Source organism: Puma concolor, chromosome A2 (genome assembly GCF_028749965.1).
Source record: "Puma concolor isolate L17-30 chromosome A2, mPumCon1.1.hap2, whole genome shotgun sequence".
Taxonomy (NCBI): domain Eukaryota; kingdom Metazoa; phylum Chordata; class Mammalia; order Carnivora; family Felidae; genus Puma; species Puma concolor.
In genome coordinates this window covers 83967073-83991112 of record NC_141668.1, presented here as the reverse complement: position 1 = coordinate 83991112, position 24040 = coordinate 83967073, and the positions used below count along the sequence as shown (strand labels likewise).

At 36.7% G+C, this 24040-nt stretch overlaps 1 protein-coding gene across 9 annotated transcripts in view; it reads right to left on the bottom strand.

Moving 5' to 3' along the window:
* CACNA2D1 (calcium voltage-gated channel auxiliary subunit alpha2delta 1) overlaps positions 1 to 24040 on the bottom strand; it is a 494087-nt gene that overhangs the window by 125270 nt on the left and 344777 nt on the right. For all 9 annotated transcript variants that reach the window (XM_086696816.1, XM_086696813.1, XM_086696812.1 and 6 more), the window contains one exon: positions 14563 to 14694. In XM_086696816.1, coding sequence (XP_086552942.1) covers positions 14563 to 14694 — 132 coding nt within the window. The remainder of the gene's footprint in view (positions 1 to 14562; positions 14695 to 24040) is intronic.

Sequence of the window (24040 nt, the reverse complement as noted above, 5' to 3'; positions counted from 1 at the left end):
TATGAGACGTGCTCTGCTCTCCAGTAAAACTTATAATCTAGGAAATACCCAAAATATGGAAAAAGGATTCTCTCTCAGTTACGGTAACACAAAATAACTTAATGAACATTTCAAATCTTCTGCTTATCGGCACAGTTTATTTCCACTCACGTAACAGTCTAAGTAAAATATTACTAGCCTCAGAGGCAGAGATTCCACTTCAAGATGGTATTCAATGACCTATAGCTGGGGATGCTTTTGCCTTCTTGAGCACTTGGTTTCCAAGTCACTTAGGAACCATGGAGAAGGCATGCTCAAGTCACAATTTCAGGCTGTGACTTTCACTCATGTACTGCTGGTGCCGCATAGATACAGAGGAGGTCTGACAAGTAGACTCTCTGGGCAGGAACCCATTTCCAAAAGCAAAATTTCACAATGCAACGCAGGTACCTAACTCTGGTAGGTGGCTGGCGGCCTTGGCCTTTGGTACAGATGGACGACTAAATCAGGAGTAACATCAAGTTTTCTGTTTTCAGCAATGTTTCAAATAAGCCACCTTTAAAATGAGACACAGGAGGAAGGGCTAAATTCAGAACCCCATAAATACATAAAAGATGTTGGACTTAAGAACAATTTCCAGACTAAACCTTAGGACTGGGATTGCTTGTACAAGAAACTCACAGGAATAAAGTGAGTAGAAAACAATTCCATGTTGTTTTTGAGGTTGTTTTTGTTACCAAGGAAATCACAAGCCCAGTCTGCACAAATGTGGTCACTGTTGTGAAGCTGAAAAGTGATTTTGGGGCTCTAAACCTGCTGCGTAAACAAGACAGGAAAGCTGTTTAGCCCCAGGCACATCCTTCTTCAGATGTGGCAGAGACGGTTATAGACAGAAGGGTTCCTCCCACAGAATACTACCAGGAGCAAGCAGCTGAGTTAACCAAAAATTTCTTTTTATCCAAGAGTAAGCAATCTTTGTTTCTTACTTGAGGAACTGTAATACAAACATACCACAGAGCTGTGAGTGCTCTGTATTTTCTATCTTTCTTCAAATGGCAATTTTTATTCTGGTCATCCAGGAGACAGTATCATTACATTTAAGAAATGTGGGTAATAATGGCAATAGGGCAGAGAAAGTAACTGGTATTCTGCTGTATGACAGTTAAATTAGGAAAAGTCACATCCACGTGATGGAGAGAACTGCACATTATCAGAGATCATGGATTTTTATCTGGATTTACTAACTTGTTGGGTGGGACTGGATCATATTCTACACAAAGATGGTGAGTGCGTGCTATGTGTGGGGAAAAAAAATGTGTGCACATATACTCGGATTACCCGAGGAACAGCCTGTGACAGGACGTTACGACACTTCTTTTTTTTCTCCATTCTCCTAGTAACAGTACCCCCTAAGTTTTAGATGATTACCTACTAGAGACTGTATTTCTCAGTCTCTATTGCCACAATGGGGCCACGTGATGACATTCAACAGCATGTGAGCAGTGATTGATGTACAACGTTTTGGTCACGCTGTTTGTCTTCCACTAAATTTTCCCTTTTTCATCTGAACCGTGACTATGGTCCTGTTGGTCCAGTGTGGGTCATACAGATGAGGACAATAACTGAAGGAATGGCACACAGATGGAACCACAGTTGCTGAAGACCTCATGGACCCCTAGGGTTGGTTAGGGTAACTTAACCAACTAATCTACCTATTGGATAAGAGTTTTACCTGAGACAAATATGTATAATCTCTGTCATGTTAGCCATTGTTTAAGTAACTGAATCAATCATGTGACTGGTTAGAACTTTTCCTGGTTACACAGACCTGAGTCAAGTTTTTGTTTTATTTTTAAGAGTATTTATTGATTTATTTATTTAGAGAGATAGGGAGAGAGAGAGAGGTATTGATTGATTCCCAAGCATCCTCCATGCTGACAGTGCAGACCGTGAACTGAATGAGCCACCCAGGTGCCCCAGACCTGAGTCAAGTTTTAAAGCCCGGAGAACATATGGGAAGTAAAAGCTTCATAGAGTGTTTGAAACTTGCACTGTTTTTTCTGACATTCCTCTATCTTCTTAGGAGAGCATCATTTTGCCTTTGGGGACACTGCTTATAGCTTTATAATATTTATATTACTAGAATCCACTTAATTTTGGTTTTATCATTCATCTATTAATGCTGTATTTTGGAGTACGCATGTTTTTGAAAAGTGACTGGTCCCCAGTCAGTGGTCATGCCCAGATGAAGTTTTCAAATGCTGAATGACTGAAGCTTTATGGCAAAGAGCCACCATGGGGAAGGACAGGCAGAAAGTAAGACTAGAAAGTAATCACTCTAATTGAGTCAACACTCAGAGGAAGAGTTCATTCTCTTCTCTTCTCTTTACAATAGCCTTGGCTGATTGGAAACAGCCTAATGTAGAACTTCACAAATGAGTTTTGCAGCTAGTCTACCTAGATTTTTCACTGGCTAAAGTACTTAACCTGTTGTCAATAAAATGAGAATAATAATTCCTATTTCCCACTTCCAAGGGTTAGAGTTAAGATTCAATGATATACACACACCAACACTTAGAATTGAGTTGGCATGTAATAAGCAATCCATTGTGGATATCAGAAAAACAGTATCACTGAGTCCCTGGACGTGCTTATTATAGAGGGATTTTTAAAATAGATTATATAGAGGTGCCTGGGTGGCTCAGTTGGTTGAGTGTTTAACTTGTGATTTCAGTTCAGATCATGATCCCAAGGGTCATGGGATTGAGCTCAGCGTGGAGCCTACTTGAGATTCTCTCTCTCTCTCTCTCTCTCTCTCTCTCTCTCTGCACCTCTCCCTGCTCTCACTCTCTAATAAAAAAAAAAAAAAAGAAGAACGGACAATCTCTTTTAAAAAATAAAATAGATTATTTTAAGATGTGCTTAGATTTTAACTGCTTACAAACACATTCCTAGCACTAACCCTAGGACTACAGCTCGAAATGTCATACCATTTCCCCATCTTACTCCCTCCCCAATGATGCAGGCTGCTGTCAATAAAATTTCCTGGGAATCTAAAAACTGACTACCTGAGGTCACCCCAGAAACTCTTTATAGAACACTGGCTTAGGTTAAGAGAGTAGGGTGAGAAAGGTATATAGGCAGGGGCCTGGATAATTGCAACACTATGCTTCTTGGCACTTTCCATCTGTCTTTTGCCTTTGTTTCATTTTATTTAGAAATTAAAGTCTCTTAAGTTCTATTCTGACACTTGTTTTTCAGTCCTAGTACCTGTCTTCTCAACCTGTTTATCCAGCTTAATTTCACAAATACTATTCATGATACACAAGGCTCTGTGTTAGATGATGTGGGGAGTATACACCTACCCACACAGCCATCTCTATTACTGGCACCGCAATACCTTTTAAAACATATGCAAAATAAATTCCAAAGTAAGATAAAATTTAATGGCTTTAATAATATAGACAAAAACCAAGTTCTCTGAGAGAACAAAGTAAAGAAAGATGGCTTTTGGGAAAGCCTTCATGCGAAAGGTGGTGCTTATATTCTGTTTTAAATGATTGATAAGACGCACATGACCAGAGATGAAGTTCTAGCATCAAAGCCCAAAGAGAATGAAGAGGTAGACTGTAGAAACTAAAATAAAAATTAAACACACTAAAGGAGAAAAAAGGGCAACCTAACAGTGCGTGATCAAGACTCAACTGCGTAATAAGTAAAACTGGAGACGGAGATTGGGTTAGTGTCTTTGAATGATCCAGATAACTTGTTGAAAAATTTATCAGCTATCTCTTTGCAATGCATTTTAATTTAACATGTTTATAACTTTCTCTCTCACCTGTGAGGTCCTCCAGAGCAAAATCTACTGTTGTTAGTATGTGAATTCTTAGGATACCTTGTTTCTTCAGAAACAGGACTCTTGCTTGTTCTCACCACATTTTCCCCTTCCAACCCATACTTGACTGTATTGACTCATTAATGAAACAGTTTAGGATTTTAATTTAGTTTCTGAGCAATGAGACTTGACGTTCAGATGGTGTCACTATTTTGGCTTGAGTGTGCCTTTGATGTCACCACGGTAATATGCCCAGGACATTTCTCTCACTTAGAGACAGCCAGCAGTAGCTCACATACAGATACAATGTATTATAGCCAAGGATAAGTCACTGTAGTTTTGAAATAAAAGCACTTATTACAAAGTGATTTTTGCTGGTAATTCTACAGATGCCAGGTAACCTACATAAAACATTTTCATTTAACATAAAGGACTATTTGTCAGCAGGAGCAGCAGAGAGCAAGGACCAATCAAGAGGTGGAAGTGGAATATTCAAGAAAGTAAATGGTACACAAAGACTTAACCATTTAGCTGTCCCAACAGTAGTTATTAGCTATAGCTCAGCAATTCGCTCGAAAACAGTAAGTTCTATTGAGAAAAACATCAGGATTTACTGGAAAATGATTTCAGATATGTACTACATACAGAAAAATGTGAACTTGGATGGAGAAAAAGTTTCCCATTTTTTAGCTTAACAAATCCAATTGGGTAATATTGATGTATTTATAAAATAAAAAAATAAATCGCGATTCTACAAGAACAAGTTGCCTGTTTATGTAAATCAATAAATCTTAATGCTGGTGATGTATTTTAAGTTCTTTTTTTTTTTTTTTTGGTACACCTAAGAGAAGTGCTTAAAAAAGTATGTGAATTTTTGAAAATATGTTAATTTTTCTCAATAAAATAGAGTGAACATAAAATGAATTACGTAGCAAAAATGTTTCTATGTGTATGAAAATGGAAGGCATAAGGTATAGAAATTTAAAAGAAAAAGGAACAGAATGAGAGAGATCTTTTAGAAGTTAAAAAGAACTGAAGCTTTTTAGCAATACTTATTCACACATTTCATATGTAGTGTTGTCCATATCCAATCAGTCTCCATTTTCATATTAGCATCCTATTTAACCACTCATTCCTGTCAACAATAAAACAAATCACTTAATGAATTTAAGCATGACTGGATCCATAGGTGATTACAAAGCGAAAAAGTATTACAACCCATATCTGTGAAAAATAAGACAGTTTTAGTTACGAGATGAGGTTGTACAAAAGGCAACAAAAATAAGGCTACTGAATCATCTCTATAAATGAGGGTCATTTGAGAATTTCAAAATAGTATTTTTTTTAAGTTTATTTTTATTCATTTTGAGAGAGAGCAGGGAGCATGAGCAGGGGAGGAGCAGAGAGAGAGACAGAGAGAGAGAGAGAGAGAGGGAGAGAGAATCCAAAGCAGGCTCTGAGCTGTTAGCTGTCAGCAAGGACACAGGCCTCGATCTCATGAAACTGAGATCATGACCTGAAATCAAGAGTTGGACCCTTAAAAGACTAAGCCACCTAGGTGCCCCAAGAATTTCACAATATTAGTGTGTGTGTGTGCACACCTGTATTTTACTGTTCTAAATCAAACTTACCACTATACTCCCCAAATAAAAATACTTGTGGTATTTTATTTCAGCACCCTGTGCCAATGTTCTCACCTCCACTCAAACTAAAAATTATAATCAACTTACACCTTATGTTCACCACTAAACTCATTTATTCTTTTTTATTGACATATAATTCAGAGACAACAATGTGGTAATTTGATACACTTGTATGATGGTGTTATGCTAAGTGAAAAAATTCATACAAAGAAAGACAAATACTATATGATCTCATTTATATGTGAAGAAGCCAAGCTCACAGAGAGAATTGCCAGAGGCTTGGGAGGGGGGAGTGGCAGGAAAAATGGGGAGATGTTGATCAAAGGGTCAAATTTCCAATAAGAAGATGAAGAAATTCTGGGGATCTAATGTACAGAATGGTGATTATCGATAATAATATTATATACTTGGAAGTCACTAAGAAACTGCATCTTCAATGTTCTCACCACAAAAAAACTAAGTGTTTCTCCTTTCAATCAGAATAAACACTGCTTTACCTATAGTATTCCACTGCTCACAATGCCTCTGCTATTTTCCTACACATTAAATCCCAGACAAACTATTCTGACATTCAGGGCCACATAATTTGCCATTAATAAACCTTTTGATTTAATATCATTCTTCTTCTGTGACAAACTATTAGATTAACTAGGCTTGCTAGCCTCTGACAACACTTGTTCATTTCCTTGTTTTTCACTTTGTGTCTTTTTTCCTTCTAATTAGCCTTTGCCTTGTCTTCTTCAACTTGATTTTTCAGTCCGTAGTTCATAAACCAAACCTAGTCCATAACTCTAGTCAATAATTACCTTGTCTTTTTCCGAACTCCTACAGGCAATCTATTGTTACAGCTGCTCTAATTTATTTGGCATTTAATCATTTAATGATTTGTATTGTAATCGAAATTTCAAGATGTATAAATTTTGACTTCCTAGTTGAATTAAAACTTCCTACAGATCAGAAACGACTCAGTCTTTTAAAACACACATTTGCAAAGAGTAACCGCATCAGAAATGTTTTTGTCCCCAGTACCTTTTCCTTTCTTACCTTGTACAGCTTCTGCTTTTTAGCTGCCTAATGACCATCTTGAAGGTAAGTGTATCCATGAGACCACTAAATTCTGGCCAACGTCCCACAAGGGGAAAGGTTCTATGTAAAGTCCAGCAAGTACAACTAAAAAGAGGGAGGGGGCACCTGGGTGGCTCAGTCAGTTAAGTGTCCAGCTCTTGATTTTGTCTCAGGTCATGATCACACAGTATGTGAGTTTGAGCCCTGCATGGGACCTCTGTGCTGACAGTGTGGAGCCTGCTTGGGGAATTCTCTGTCTCTCTTCTCTTAAAAAAAAAAAAAAAAAGAAAGAAAGAAAGAGAAAAAGGAAGAAAGAAAACATTAAACATTGTCCCTTAAAAAAGAGCACAATTAACACTGGTGGGCCTGAGGCTGAGGCCGTATTCCGATGACAGAGAATTAAAACAAGAATGTGGACCCCTTATTTGTGAAGCTTCCCTATCAGCCCCCATCTATACAACTGATTGATACTCTGACTTAAGTAAAAAAAAACTTCCATAGTGTAAAATCAAATTTTCTTTGTAGTTGGTTATATTCCTCATACACTGGATTTTAATAACTATTAGCATGAAAAAAAAATAGTGTAGTCACTTCATTTAAAATTTGTTTATACAGAAGTGCCTGGGTAGCTCAGTCGGTTAAGCATCCGACTTAGTTCAGGTCATGTTCTCCTGGTTCATGGGCTCCAGTCCCTCATCAGGCTCTGAGCCATCAGCCTGGGTCTCCTTCAGATTCTGTGTCTCCCTCTCTCTCTGCCCCGCCCCCCACTTGTGCACATGCGGGTGTGCTCTCTCTGTCAAAAATAAATAAACATTTAAAGTTTGTTTATATAGTCATCAGCAAACATAATACATTTACTTAAACCCTACATCCATTCACAAATATCAAAGTAAAAAAGTAAAAAAAAAAATAGGAATTTTGAAAAAGATAATTGCTCATGGAAAGCAGGACTTCTATAAATACTATAAATGTCAAGGCTCCAATGCTATCCCATTTTCCTCAAATTGGCCAGAAACCTATCAAATGCCACCTTCATAATTAACCAAAAAGAAAACAAGTATTCTTTGGACTACACTGTCAGCTGCTATTTGATGCTTAAAATATTTTTGAGCTATTTTTCTCAAAGTAGTAAGCAACGCAGGGACAACTGACCATCCATATACTTCATACACAAGTTCTTTTGCATTGCATTCTGGCAAAAATCTACGCAGATATAACAACAAAGAGTCTTCTCCCAGAGGTATATTTAACACGCACTGAACCTATAATAGGTCCCATTACTGTAATGCCATGGTTTTGCTGTGAACAAATGATGGAGGGAAGAGAAAGAACATGTGTTTAATAAGACATTAAGAAAATGTCATATGAAAATGAGTAGATTTTTAAAAAAAAAATTTAACATTCATTTATTTCTGAGAGAGAGACAGAGAGAGCATGAGTGGGGGGAGGAGCAGAGAGAGAGGGAGAGACAGAATCTGAAGCAGGTTCCAGGCTCTGAGCTGTCAGCACAGAGCCGGATGTGGGGCTCGAACTTGTGAACTGCAAAATCATGACCTGAGCCAAAGTCGGATGCCCGACTGACTGAGCCACTCAGGCGCCCCCAAATGAGTAGATTTTTAGTTTATCTCTCTCTCTGTTTTGTTTTGTTTTGTTTTTTTTTTTTTTTTTTTGCAAATACAACGAATTATCTTAAAAAAAAAAAAAAAAAGAGTAAGTATTGCCTCCATTGGCATTTCAGTGAGCCACTAACTCCTAATTACAATCCCACTTACATCAGGAAGTAGAACAATTTCAGGAGATACTAACAGGTAAATGAATAATTTGTACCTACGTTTTTATGATGGGTAAAAATTCACAATGTTGATGGCTCTTGAAAGCAGTTTATTAGCTTTAAAGTTAATTTATCCAAATCAATTAAGAACTTTTAAAGGAAAGCACTCATGAATTAAGCTGATTTGCCAGTGAGCACATACTCAGTGAAGATGTCACTAGACATGGGTGGCTTCAGCTATGCCAAGAAGCTAGTTGTACGACTAGGTCAAGTCACTCTTTTTACCCCACAGAACAAAGACTGTGGACTTAGCAAATGCCAAAGGCCTCAACAGATAAGGAGATAATGTTAGTGTCTGCACTGGAGATCCCCTTCAACCATCCCAAGTAACTGGTGAAGAAATAGGCTCAGAGACGTAACATGACTTAGCCAAAGTACACAACGAGGCTGATGGCACTTTTCACACAAATTGAGTGAGGGAGTGAGATTCACCTAGTATAGTGCTCCTCATATGATTACACAGCTTATCTACCTTCTAAGTTGGAGACATGAAAGAGGAGGAAGGGAGGGGGTGGAGGAGTGAGAGTAGGAGAAGGAAGAGAAGAAAAAAGATACACAGAATTATTCTTACAGTTTATTTCCTTACACATCAACCAAATTAGAAAACAGAATTTATGGATATTCAGTTCAAGGACAGATGTCCGAGTTCAACCCTCCACTAATTACTAACCAAACTACTTTTCAGAACTACAGAGGTGCCTTTATATTATGTCAGCTCTAGAAAGTTCCTTATTTGGAGCCAGTAGTTTTTCCATGTCATTTAAATAACCTGATAAGTAGGACTAATGAGACTAGCTGACCATCACTGACTTTCTCCTATATGTAGGCAATTTGCTAAAAAGCATACTTAATTATTTTCCTCTTTTAACAATTCTACAATTTATACTTTATTGTGCTCCTGCCTTTTTGCTGAAGTCTGTGGGTGTTTTGCAAAGGTGATCACCACATCAAGTGATAGAAGTGTTATCCCCTGGCTATATTGGTAGAATATACTTGCTTAACCCTCTCACACCAAGTAGCTCTGCTCTAAATTACATCTCAATACTGAACAAGAGAATTTTTTTAGACTCTATTGTGAATCAGAGGGTCCTAGTATCTGAATTATTTTCAATAATTGCTTTATTTTCAATTACTATTATAATAACACATTATTTCCAATAATTGTGGCAAAAATTTGTAAAAAAAGATAGTTGACACGTTTTTTTACAAATATAAAATTTCTACACTTAGATTAATATAGGAAAGGGTGCCTAGGTGGCTCAGTCAGTTAAGCGTCCGACTTTGGCTCAGGTCATGACCTCACGGCTTGTGAATTTGGGCCCCGCGTCTGGCTCCTTGCTGACAGCTTGGAGCCTGGACCCTGCTTGGGATTCTGTGTGTCCCTCTCTCTCTGCCCCTCCCCTGCTCGCAATCGCTCTCTCTTTCTCTTTCTCTCTCTCTCTCTCTCTCTCTCCCCCCAAGGTAAATAAACATTTGAAAAAGAGCTAAATATATACATATGAAATAGATCTTGTTTGATCCTCACAATTCTGCAACATAGCTTGGAAGCTGATTTTTTCATCTTACCGGTGTAGAGACTCGAAGCCCGAGACAGAGGGTTGATGGATTTAGTTAAAAAAAAAAAATATAGGACACCCAGTTACATCTGAGTTTCAATAAAGATCAGATACGTTTCTAGTGTAAATACTTCCCAAATATTGCACACCTATACTAAAAAATTCTTTGTTGTTTATACGAAATTCAAAATTAACTGGGCAATTTTTATTTTACCTGGAAACCCTACTGAGAAGTGACTTAACTAAGGTCATAGGCTAAACCTTCATTTTCAGACCAATACCACCATGTGAGGTTACTGCGAGATACTTTTGCTTAGTCATTTGTTTACAACGCCTTCCATATTTCTATTTCACCTTCCTTGCCAACTCACTGTAATCTCAATCATGTCCTTCAATTTCTCACATGAAGAGAAAAATGAATTTAGGCAAATTATTCTAACTGATATTCAGTCTCATGAAAATGCCTACTGTTTTGTACTTCCAAAGTACTTTACAGTTTATTATCTCATTGACGACAACCTTCAGGAAATAAAATGAGGAGTTGGTGTTCATATTTTTCAGATTTGATGATAAAGGCTGAGAACATTTAGAAGATCCAATCAGTATCTCACAGCTACTAGGGAGATCTAAGTCTGAGGTACAAGTCTTGTTATATAAAAATCCAATTAAGTAAAAGTAACATATATTCTATTTCCTTTCATAGGAAGATAATGAACAATTTTAGGCTATTTTGACCTTTACTTTAACAGACACTCATCAGGATGAGCCACTCTATATTACCCAGGCCTGATTCAAAATGGTAAGAGCTAAAATCAGAGAAAAAAGGATGGTTTAATAAGAAATTTTTAAAATCGCTTCACTTAGAAATAGTCTTTACACTCAGAAAAAAGCGTTAAATGTGTTGAAAACATGTCAGCATCAACCGAAATATGTTAGGTTGCTTTTAAGTTATAATATTATCTTGGGGCACCTGGGTGGCTCAGTGAGTTAAGCTTTTGAGTCTTGATTTAGGCTCACGTCATGATCTCTTGAGTCCCGTATCAGGCTCTGTTGACAGCCTGGATTGTCTTTCTGTCCCCCCCCGCCAACTCACACAGGCTTGTGGACATGCGTACGCACATGCTCTCTCTCTCTCAAAATAAATAAATAAACATTTTTAAAAAATAGTGTCTTAATGTGCTTGATAACACAGACTTGGTTCTATTATACAATTAATATTTAAAAAACGTCATTCAGGCTTTAAAAAAAGAAAAGGAGGAATTCTGCCAGTTGTGACAACACATATGAACATGGAGGACATTAAACTAAGTGAAATAAGGCAGACACAGAAAAACCAATACTAGATGATACTCCTACATGAGGAATCGAAAAGAGTAAAGCTGTAGAAGGAGAGCAGAATGGTGGTTGCCAGGGGCTGGGGCAAGTGGCAAAGGGGAGGTATTAAAAGTTTCAGTTATTTAAAATGAATAAATCCCAGAGATCTTCTGTACAGCATAACATCTATAGTTAAAAATACTGTGTTATACACTTAAAAATTTGCTAACCCTCTTATCACAAAAACTGTAATAATAAATAAGGGGGGGGAACTTCTGGAGATGATGGATAGGTTTATAATATTGATTACAGTGACGGTATCAGAGGTGTATACTTATCTCCAGACTCATCAAGATGTACCCATTGTGTGCGTATGGCTTTTTGTATGCCAACAGATAATAAAAAAGAAAATAAAAAGAACTTAGGAACAGAGTCACAAAAGTTTCAGTTAGGTCAAGTGTATTTCATAGTAGGCAAGAAAGCGATTTTAAATAACCTCCTCTAACGGGGTGCCTGGGTAGCTTAGTCGGTTGAGCATCCGGCTTCGGCTCAGGTCATGATCTCATGGTTTGTGAGTTTGGGCCCCACGTCGGGCTCTGTGCTGACCCCTCAGAGCCTGGAGCCTGTTTCGGATTCTGTGTCTCCCTTTTTGCTCCTACCCCACTCGTGCTCTCTCTCCCTCTCTCTCTCAAAAATAAACATTAAAAAATAAAAAAAAAAAAAATAACCTCCTCTAACAGGTAAATGAATTCAATCCATCAGTCACTGAGTGAACCAACTTGTCTGGCAAACTTTGCTTGAAACTAAGTGCTGCAATGGATCTGGGGATTGCTTCCACAACTATTATTATGGGGGGAAATCACAAGGATTCAACTAAATATTCAAAAATATTTTCCAAGGTAAAGCAAACAGATGTCAACACATTTAAAAATGTTTGAATAGGGGTAAGAAAAAATTAAAGCTGTTATCCTGGATTACATTTAAAATGAAAGAATGTAGAGGTGCCTAGGTGGCTCAGTGGGTTGAGTGACTGACTTTGCCTCAGGTCATGATCTCCCAGTCTGTGAGTTCAAGCCTTGTGTCAGGCTCTGTGCTGACAGTTCAGAGCCTGGAGCCTGCTTCAGATTCTGCGTCTCCCTTTCTCTCCGCCCCTTGCCCGCTCACACTCTGTCTCTCGCCCTCTCAAAAAATAAATATTTAAAAAAATTTTTTAAACTTGAAAAAAATAATAAAATGAAAGAATGTAGAAGATAATTAGTAGAGTTAAAGGTTAGCCACTACTACAAAAAGAGCCATCTTTGAAAAGTGCTCACAACACAACATATTTTTCCCTCTTCCTCCTCTGGATCCTAGGTTTTCTCTCTCCTTTCTTATGCATTCTCTCCCCCGCCCACCCCTGGCCAGTTCCCTTTCCTATTGGTCTTAGAAACTTTGTCTCTTTTTTCCTTCTCAGCATCATCAATTTTCCTCTGGTACCGGGTTCTTGGTTTTCCATTATTGCGCTCATTTTCTCTCTTTTCCCACCTTTCTCTCTGTTGCTCATATATGGAATTTTGTAATGAGGCAATACATGTTAAAGGCTATACGATAAATGTATTCTTATTTTTATGTATTACTGAATAGGTCATCAGGTGTCTCACTACTGTATTTCAAAATAATACTTAAAATGTTTTGTAAGAACTGTTATAACTTTAAGGTTTATTATACCAGGCTTAGTATGCTTATGAGTAGTGCTGCTTTATTTTTATGATCTTATATACTAAAATTTCCAATCTACTGATGCATGATATTTAATGTATGAGTAATTAACTCAAGAGCATTAGGAAGGGTTGTATTACACTGAACATTTCTGCAACAAGACAATTCTACTATTCTAACAACCTGTGGGGTAATACTACATAGATATTAATATCATTTTATTAACTCATAATTTTCTTCAACTTTGAAAAAAAGAACAAGGACTCTCCTTGTCCATTGGGTTTCTACAAAAGAAATAACTATCACCGAGCTTACCATCTGCCATTTTCATTCGTGCAGAAGTTCTATGTCTACCACATAATTTGAGCGCTATTCAGTCTGAAGATGCCCACATACTTTTATTCGTTGTTATTGCCACACAAAGCTAGAGATTAGCTCATTTCTATTTCACACCATTCTCACTGTGGTAACTTTTATTATGAATAATTCTATTTGTTAAAGATATTTAGAAAACTCAGGTCTCAAGAAGAAGTCCTCTATATACTGCAATTGTTTGAAGCCAAATTATCTAGTATGTATTCCACGAGAGGCCATGACGTTGAGATAGACAATGCATTTTGTGCTTCTCAGCTTGTTCTAAACAGCAAAGTTAAAAATACCAACAGACATTTCATTTAAAGTCTTTTCAATAGGTTCCCAAGATCTATACTAGTCATCAACTTTTCCTTTTTGTTAAAGGTTTATTTCTCCTCACCGGCCTTTATAAGAATAAAGGATATTAAAAAAAGTTTATTCATTTTAATGTGTAAACTATATTGATCTTCATTGAATACATGTCATCACTAAGATACCTTCAAAAGTAATCCAACTTGACACTTCGAGTAGTTCTATTTTCTTTGAAATTTCATTTTCTTTCCTGTCATACTCATTTTAACAAATCCATACTCACTTATTATAGCAAAGCATCAACACTTCTCATATAAAAACACAAACTTGAGGGGTGCCTGGATGGCTCAATGGTTTGAGCGTCCGACTTCAGCTCAGGTCACGATCTCATGGTTTGTGAGTTCGAGCCCCACACTGGGCTTGCTGCTGTCAGCCTGTCAGCACAGAGCCCGCTTTGGATCCTCTGTCTCCCCGTCTCTCTGCCCCTCTCCCTGTTCGTGCTCTCACACCCACACACACTCTCTCTCTCTCTAAAAAACAAATGAAACACTAAACAAAAGAAAACAAAACACAGACTTGAAATCTGGAAAGAAATATTTCATTAGTTTCTAAAAATTCTATTCCATCCTCTCATGTAATTCAACACCCTGCCCATGCTGAGGGATGGACCCGAATCCCAGAATTATTACAGGATTCACGATAACATCTTGTTCCAGGTCCACAGACCCTGCTCACGGTGTCACTGCAGCCTGGCCTGAGGCCGGGTACCAACCGCTCCAGCTCTTCCTAAGGTGTTGTGGTTTAGGGTGGTTTGGGTAGATACAGAGCCATGCAAGGAAGAACACTCTTTCCTTATAAAAGTAGGGTGGTATCTTTTTCTTACAATACTGGAAAAGGTAACAGAGTGTTCTCAAGAAATATTAAGTCTGGTGCTTACAATTTTATTTGATGTCTCCTGAGTCATTGAGCACTTACCTGGATAATATCGGGCCAGGCCCGTGGCACTGCCAAACACCTGCCACAACAACGAAGGATCTTCTTCTCGATTTTTTTTGAAAACTTCATCTAAGGCACTTGTCCAGTTGAGTTCATTTAGCACGATTGTTGCTAAGAGAAACAAAAAGAAAAAGTCGTATCTATAATAATTGAGTCTGTCTTCACTTACTTGCAAAATAATGCTACATATTTTCATCACTTTACCTCTAAAAGTACTCTAATCCAGTGGCTACCAACAAGTTTAGACATGGAATGATTTCCTGCAACAAATTTTTGTATGACGGAGGCCATATTGACAATTGGGGCTTGGTAATTCTTTGTTGGAAGAATTCTGTTGGAGCTATTCTGTGCTTTGCCCGGTGTTTAGCAGCACCTATGACCTCTACCCAGTAGATGCCAGTATCACCCAGCCCACACCCCCAGTGGTGATAAGCAGCAGGCTTCCAGACACTGTCAGAACAGAATACAAACAAAACTGCTCCCTGTTGAGAACCACTGTGATGTATAAAGCAGGCCAGAGCAGCTCTCCTGGAAGAGAAGGGGTGGGAGGCATTCCTCCCCTCGAAGCAGCTCTGAAGAAATCTACACAACACATAAGGGCACAGTTTGATTGCCACCCTCCCCTCAATTCTTGATGAATCTCCATAATAAACGAACATAATTTGATCTGTTACTAAAATTGGAAAGAAAAGATGTTGGTCATTTAGCATAGTTTATTAACTGTATTTATACCATAGCAACAAACGTATAGATTCTGACAAAGAAAAACATTCATTCAGGGACTTGACAATACATCAGTGTTAGAAATAGGGAGTACCCGATGCTTTACTACTACCTTTATGAACAATAGTTCTTTTTTTCTGGTTACTTCAATTAAATATCAGAGGATGTTGCTAATAAGGGCCAGGCCATAGATCTTGATTCTTACTTATAACTACGGACTGATCTTGGATAGGTATTAAAAACATCTGCCATTTGGGGTCCCTGGGTGGCTCAGTCGGTTAAGCATCCGACTTCGGCTCAGGTCATGATCTCATGGTTCATGAGTTCGAGTCCCGCATTGGGCCCTGTGCTGACAGCTCAGAGCCTGGAGCCTGCTTCGGATTCTGTGTCTCACTCTCTCTCTGCTCCTCCCCTGCTCACACGCTATCTCTCTCTCTCTCTCAAAAGTAAAGATTAAAAAAAAATTTTTAAAACATATGCCACTCATATAATGAAAGATAATTATAATGTGAGATTTAGCATATAATTTATAATTATGGTCCTCCATGATCATAGTATCTCATGTCTAACATATTAAACATGTAATTAGCTTTGAATATTACGTTCCCTTTACAGAAAAAGATGACACACATCATCTCATATCCCCCTCCCCCTCCTTTATGTGTAAAATATGTACCACGGCCCTAGCAGATCAGGAGATTGCACCACCGTGCACTTGAGAATCTATGGCCAAGCCTAAACAATGGAAATGAGTTTGGGATAAGGACTGGAGATAATGCTTAACTCTTATTCTTCCCTGTGACCACAGCAAATAAAGGAAGCAAATGCAGTCATGGTTAAATCATGCCTGGTATTTTGTAAAGGTAAAAGAAAAAAAAAAAAAGCTTCTATTTAGAAAGATGCACAGCATCTGTGTTTATATTTTAAAGTTTATCATTTACAAAAAAAAAAAAAAATGAAAACAAGGGTATTGTGAAATTGTTCTGGGACCAGCATCCTAATGCATTTCTCATTATTGAGAACTAACAAGATTTCCATCTTTATGGATGTGATTACTTGCAGAAAGATCAGTTGTGTGTGTGTGAATATTCATGAGCTGGGTCTGATCCATAGTGCATGTGAGATACTGGTGAATTCATATTCAAAAGCATGATCCAATGAACATTAAGTGGCCTGTTATATAAAAATTTATATTCACATAGATAACCTGAACTAATACTCACTATTCATGAATATTTATAGTTATATACAAAACAGCACAGAAAAAGAGGAACATTGTACTTTTCTTTAAACATTCATGAGTTTTACAGTAATATTCTACGGAACAAATAATCATGTTTATTTATGATCCAGATACACTTCATTAATTGCCAATCTATTCTAACTTATCTCTTCAATTTCCTTGACTCTTTAATTCCCATTAAGCAAGTGATATCTAATTATTATTTTTAATAAAGTTTTATTTGTTTTTAAGGCTGCTAATTTTTTTCTTAGTTTTATTTGACAACAACTACTAACTACCAGGTTTTGATATGCTGATTGTGAATTACACTTCTATGTATTTACAGGAAAAGTCAAGCTCTGAAATATTCTTATTACAGTATAGGTCTTAAGATTTGTTTATATACCTGAAAATTCTTTTTCAGGTAAGATATTACTGAGGCAGATTTCTAAATATTTTTCTCAAAACTTGTGCATGTGCAAATAAGCTAAGTACAGCAAAACTCTGTATAATAGGTATTTGAACTGATTTTAAATTTCATTCATATGACAGAAATGGTACTGTATACCTATCACATGTGCAAGGTTTTATACCAGTTAAAGATACAGATGCTTCCATTTGCCCTTGTACATTTATAAAGATTTTTGAGTGCAATCATTATTCTATTACTCATTAACTTTACTTGAACGACCACAGCAAGAAATCAAAATTCAAAGAATCTGTCATGGGATTGAAAACTTAGTGCAACCTCTTTAGATTAAGAGTTTGGCTATAGCTGTCTATCAAAATTCACTTGTTCTTTAATCCAACAGTTCTACTTCAAGGGATTTTTATACTATGGAGAGAGTATGGATCTCTAGTTTTTAATCAGAAAACGTTAGAGAGACACTCGTTCAATTATACTGTTCAAATGCCTCAAAACACCAAAATCACAAAGTAAATCAACTGTTGCACTAGGAATTAATTTTAACTATATTGAACACGTTAAAATGTAAAAAAAAAAAAAAATATGTAAACCATCAAAGCAAACAAAAAAGTATGAATGCTATTTCAGATCTTTCTTGGTTATCTGGCTATATTTTTCTGATTCACAGTATTACATTTGACCAAGAAACATATCTTATTTTGGTTTCCTAGTTATCTGCTTAAACTTGTAAAATTCAACAGCTTCTCCAGAATTACTAAGGTGTCTAACATCTCTCCATTTCTACACTATTGGCGTAATTCAGGATAAACAATACTGAAATAACTGGGTACTCTGCAGATGATAGAATGAAACTAATGAGGGATATTGGCCATGCTAAAACAAGTTTATGTCATCTCCTGAATCTTTTATCTTCTCCCTGCTACCTCCATTATAATTACATACACAATTTTTTTTCTTTCTCATTTAAATTTATAAGTAGATGTTATTTAGGAAGATGTTTTTAAATAATTCTTCTGGCTACCACTGGGTAGAAAGCCTAGTGCAATCAACAACTTAAAAGTTATTATTCGATTTTTCATTTCACATTATCAAAATCTAAACCTTCCACGATGAAGAAAAAAATGAGTCCAAATTCTTCAGAATATTATTTTCAGCAAGTAATACTGTTTAATAAGAATATGAAAGTGTACTGTTCATTCTCATAAAGACTCAATACTCAAAAAGTAACTGGTATTCTGACTCACTAAAATTCAACAGACTTTCAGTTTCGGTTTGTGACTATATATTACAAAGATGTTTAAAAGCAATTACTTTTCTGTAGGTCATAATCTTTATTTGAATGTCCAGGGCAAGAAATAAAAATGCAAAGACTTTTATTTTAATTGCAGAAATACAGACATGAATTGGCAGCCAAAAAAAAAAAAAAAAAAATGTTTCATATAAGAATTTCATAACAAATTAAAAAAAAAAAAAACAAAACAAAACAAAAAAGGGGCGCCTGGGTGGCACAGTCGGTTAAGCGTCCGACTTCAGCCAGGTCACGATCTCGCGGTCCAGGAGTTCCAGCCCCGCGTCAGGCTCTGGGCTGACGGCTCAGAGCCTGGAGCCTGTTTCCGATTCTGTGTCTCCCTCTCTCTCTGCCCCTCCCCCGTTCATGCTCTGTCTCTCTCTGTCCCAAAAATAAATAAACGTTGAAAAAAAATTAAAAAAAAAAGAATTTCATAACAAATTATCTTTTTAAAAGAACTCCAAATATTTCTTAGCCAAACATAACTTCATCCTCCTTCCAAGGAACTTAACTAAGTGTCTTATGGCTGCTTGAAGAGTAAAATCAGTCCTCATTCTAAGTCTGCTTTTCAGAAATGAAGATTTTTTTATCTTTTAGAATATTAGATGTTGCAAAAAATAAGTCTTTTATAATGTGCAAGGCTAAGCTGTTAGAAGCAGTGAATGCTGGAAAAGCAAACCTTGACTCAGGGGCCTCTACTCTGAAAGGTAAGACAGAATTTCCCTGCTAATTGAATCAGAACGCGGAGAATACACATCTCTGTTCTTCTTATACTTAGTTTTCAAAACATGGCCTTGGGGTTCAGCAATTCTCTCTTGTAGAATATCCTATTGTTCAATCTGGCTTCTCGGCGGAACAAAGAAAACTCTAATTTCTAACAGCACAAAAGAAGTACCTTACATTTCCTGCTAATTCTTCCAAGATACACGAGGTAAATCTACATCTTATTTATGACATGGATTACAGAGTCATTGACAAGTTCTGAATGCCATTTTCCTCTGCCAATTTCAACCCACAAAGTGTTGCACTATTGCTCCCTTTTCAATTTGAGTACATTTTCTTGATTTACTCAGGGTTCAGGGCCTCACTGTGCTTGGAAAGCACTATGTGACTATTGGAAAACCTTAAGGTTATTTACAATGCCCATAAATGTCAACCACATCTTCCAAATGAAGCAGAGAGAAGCTATCAAATAAAAACACAACAGTTATGATTTATTCCAAATATAAAATAATTTTGATAAGTCTGTAGCAAAAGGTGTTTTATATAACCCACGATAGTTCTGACAAGTCTTTGATAAGACCTGTAGATATGAAAGCAGTGAAACAAACTAGATACTAAAATTATTTTTAATAGTGCTTGATATGTTACAGGTAAATAAGTAAAACTAGAGAATTGGCCAAAATGTTTAATATACTATTTCCATTTAATAAAACTGATCTATTATAGCCTGGCATTTAGATAAAATTGGCATTTTTATTTAAACTACTGCCAAGTGAGTAATATTTATTAAGCCTTTACTGCGTGACAGGTGTGTTAACCATTTTCTATGCACCATGTCATTTAACTTTTAAAATGACACCTTGAGTGAGATACTAATATTATTTTCTTTTTAAATGACAAAAAAAAAAAAAAAGAAAAACCCAGAAAAGGTATTCAATTTGACAAAAAAATACAGTGAGAGCTGTAAAGACAGCATTCCATTGTGTTAGATTCTAAAATTTATAGTTTCTGAGCAATTGATTTCTAAGCTTTCATTATATGTGGAGCTCTGATTATCTACAATTTCAAATGTGGAACAAATTACAAAAACAACTATGCCTCTGTAGCACAGTATTTCTCAATCCAGAGTGATACTCCTCCCCAAGGAATATTCAGCTACGCTTAGAGACATTTTGATTGTTGTGACATGTGGGAGGCTACTAGCAGGCAGTAGGGAGAGGCCAGGGAGGCTGCTAATTTCCTACCACACACAAGATAACCCCACCACAAAGAACTACCCAGCCCTAAATGACACCACCACCCAGGGTTAGAAATCTTGCTCAAGTACAACTATAAACACAACACATTCACTGCACTATGTAAAAAGCAATATTCATGATGAATGGTGTCAACAAAAAGCCAAAACAAAATGTCTTCGAAGTTGAGAGGTAAGGTAATTTAAAAATAGTATTTCATGATATCAAGTTAATACTTTGGGCTACATTTCGAGACCCTTTGAGTTGGACAAATTTTCATTTTAGTCTCAGAAATTCTAAGTAACGCATGATTCTCACACCTTAAGAAGTGAGGATTTTAAAGTTACCTTTTAATGCCATTAAATATCATCCTTTCCCACTTCCTGTGTTTATACATTCACAGTCAATTACAGTTTTGCTTTGTTTTTCTCTTAATGATTCAACACTTACTATGTGATTCTAAACTCATTGTATCTCTGTCACATTTGTTCATTTTATCCTGTAGTGCATAAGGTAGTCATTACAAGTTATATTTAATAGATGAGCTGAGCTGGTGGCACTAATTTTATTCATCAACTTCATCTCTAAAAAGAAAAATGTTAATAAGAAACCCACTGATCCAATTAAGCACACACACAAAAAGAATCCACTTTAAGGACTAGACAGGGTGCATAAATATTAAAATGAACGAATCTTTTCAGTGGATTTGGCTAATGGAATCTCATCTAATCCCAGTGTAAATGAAAGATTAATAAGGTACAGGGAGATTGGAAGACCAAATCTCCTCTCCCTAAGCATGTCTCAGGCACTAGAATCCATCTCCCACTGTGGATGGGTCAACAGAAGGCTCTATGGCACACGTAGACCCTAATGAAGAGATAAGCCTTACTCCGAACACAGTGTGTTTGGTACAAATATTAAAAGGCCCTTGTCCTTGTCAGTTCTCTAACGCCCCTATTACTGAGATTTCTGGCCGTGCTCCCTCTCTTCAGTTTCCCATAGATTGAGCACGTGGCTAATGCCCAGAACACAGCTGGAGTCCTTTAATGAAATCTGCACATTGTGGCGGGCCTAGATGGAGCTCAGAAGAATCCACCTGATCATTAGAGAAAATAAGAATAATGCAAGGAAAATGGAAGACCCTAGGATCTAATGTCATGTTTATTAATTGAAGGATTTTAATGTCACTTTCAATAAAACAGTGATTATTTGTAAGATTTTTCTTGCAAGCACCCAGGGATTCTGCTGAAGAAATATCCTAAGTAGAGGAAACAAGGTAAAAACTTTGTTTCATCATTCAAGCATTTTAATTTTTTTTTCTAATATTATCAAAACCAAATAAACCATTAGTAACTTTGGTAGCCAAGAGCCTGTATCACTGGCACAACATGCTACTTACAACTAATCATTTAGCCCCTTATGCTTCTGTTGTTTTCATCTAAAAAAAAACCCCAAACAACAACAACAAAAAAAACAACACACAAATGCAGTAAGGATCCTTAGATAATCTGCAGGATTGATGTGATTGTCAAATGAGTTTATGAGTAACAGGCAATCAGTCAAAAATGGCTAAGATTACAATCTTCTCCTTAGCTGTTTAAAACCTTCTATGGTGTGGGGCACCTGGGAGGCTCAGTCATTTAAGTGTCTGACTTTGGCTCAGGTCATGACCTCACAGTTTGTGGGTTGGAGCCCCGCATTGGGGTCTGTGCTGACAGCCTACTTCAGATTCTGTGTCTCCCTCTCCCTGCCCCTCCCCTGCTTGTGCTCTCTCTCAAAAATAAACAAACACCAACAAAAATAAAAACACACAACTTGTATGGTGCATATGTCTTTTAGCTGCTTTGCACAGATGAAAGCTTTCTTTTACAGCTCAGCTTATTATTTTAGTCTTATCAGTTATTTTATTTGAACAGCAACATTTCTTTTACATAGAGCAATTAGACTGTAATTCAGTTGATTCCATAATGAAGCTACCTTCCTTCTAATTTATTAAGAAACTCTCAAATGATGAGATACTCTTCATTTGAATCATTTGGTTGAAATTTTCATTTTAATTTTGGAAACACTGCATTAATTTGTAAATAGAAACCAGGAACTTCAGAGTAATTACCTGAAGAAGACATTCCAATTGCTTTCATTGATATTACTTCACCAAAGGTATTTTTATCATAAATTAAACTATTTGTAATTTAAATTGCAAAAAAAAAATAAAGTTAAATATTTGTTTCTATGTATTAGTATTATCTTTCAGGAAGCACAGAGCCTGTTAAATTTTGAACACATGAAAATAACTAAAAACGCTCTAAACATCTTTTATTTCAGCTTTTAAAAGTGAAACAAAGTATGGGAGTTTTACAAAAAATAAAAATAAACCGAAGCCATTCAAGTGGAGTTGGAAGCCATGTGAGAATTAAAATGCAATTTAGACCAAATTTACAAGACCTCACACTGAGTTTTTTTTTTTTTTTTTTTTTTTTTTTTTTAATGCATATAATAGATTTTGTTCCTGGTGGTACCCTTTCCTGAAACTCCCATTTATGAATTGAGTATACAAATGAAGGTAGTGTAGGCACAGGCTATTCCAGCTGACTGCCTTCCCACTCATAGGCCTGATGTTTTGAGGCCAGAAGAAACTACCTGACCTTGGGAAAGTGTTTCCCCCGCTTGCAAACCTCATCTTCCTCACGTGTACAATGTGGATAATCAGCGCATCTGCCTCATGGAGCTGTGTTGAAGATTACATGCACTTAGAACACTGTTTGTCACCTAGTAACTGCACAATAAATATTACCAACCCTTATCATTAGTATTATCTTTTTTAGCTCTTAATATCCAGCATGCAAAAGATATTTTTTGAGAACTATCTTGATGTAACAATTCTGATGGAGCTGTAAGATGCTAGATGAGGAATTAAAACCTGATATTTTCCCCTTTCCTAAAGGCACGTTTTCTCTTGCCTCGACCCCAAATGAATGGCCAAAGACACTACTTCACTTTCCTGTTGTAAAGTCTCATGAAGAAACCACTGTGTTAACTTTTCCAAAACCACTGGCATTATTAGAGGAGAATACAAACTGAAAAAAAAAACAAAAAAACACAAAAAAACATAAATCTAATGATATAATTCAGTGTACCATGTGATTTTGGTGAGGAGGTAATTTTTACAATGGGATATTCCCAGTGGTCCCAAAATCAAACCACATTGGTGAATGCAGCTCTGAATATAGCCCAGACACACTAGAATTCTGGTAGAATAAAATACGAAAGACCTAATATACGCACCAGAGGCAAAAATGCACATGTATGTATGGAGTTATGAATACACAGTTCTGTTAAAGCTGAAAGCAAACGCTGGCTGAGAATTACAGACCAAATGAGACATGGGAATTCCCTGGCCTTTGCTCTGAGACTGTCTAACTGCATACACAATTTAATGTCTACCATGTAAATCTGGACTGCTGAATTCACTAAGAAGGATCAAAAAGTATTGAAGCTGAAATAACAAGATACGGTTGAAGAAGAAGGATAACAAGGTTCCTAGGGAATAGGGTGATACCGTCAAGGAGGCACATGCTGCCTGGTACCTCAGGGTTTGGGTCAACCAGTTTTAGAACAAAGAGCTGCCTGGTGATTTTAAGGTGGAAGATCAGATGCACTGAAACATAGTATGCAGTACTGGCTGGCTATAATGGAGAAGAGAAATCCCTTGGTTTAAACACCATGCACTGCTTCACAGTGAAAATAAAACAAAACAAAACATATCTAAGACACTAAGCTAGATTGTTACTTACACAGTTGTGAATGAAATCTAAGATCATTTTTAAGACGAGATTAAC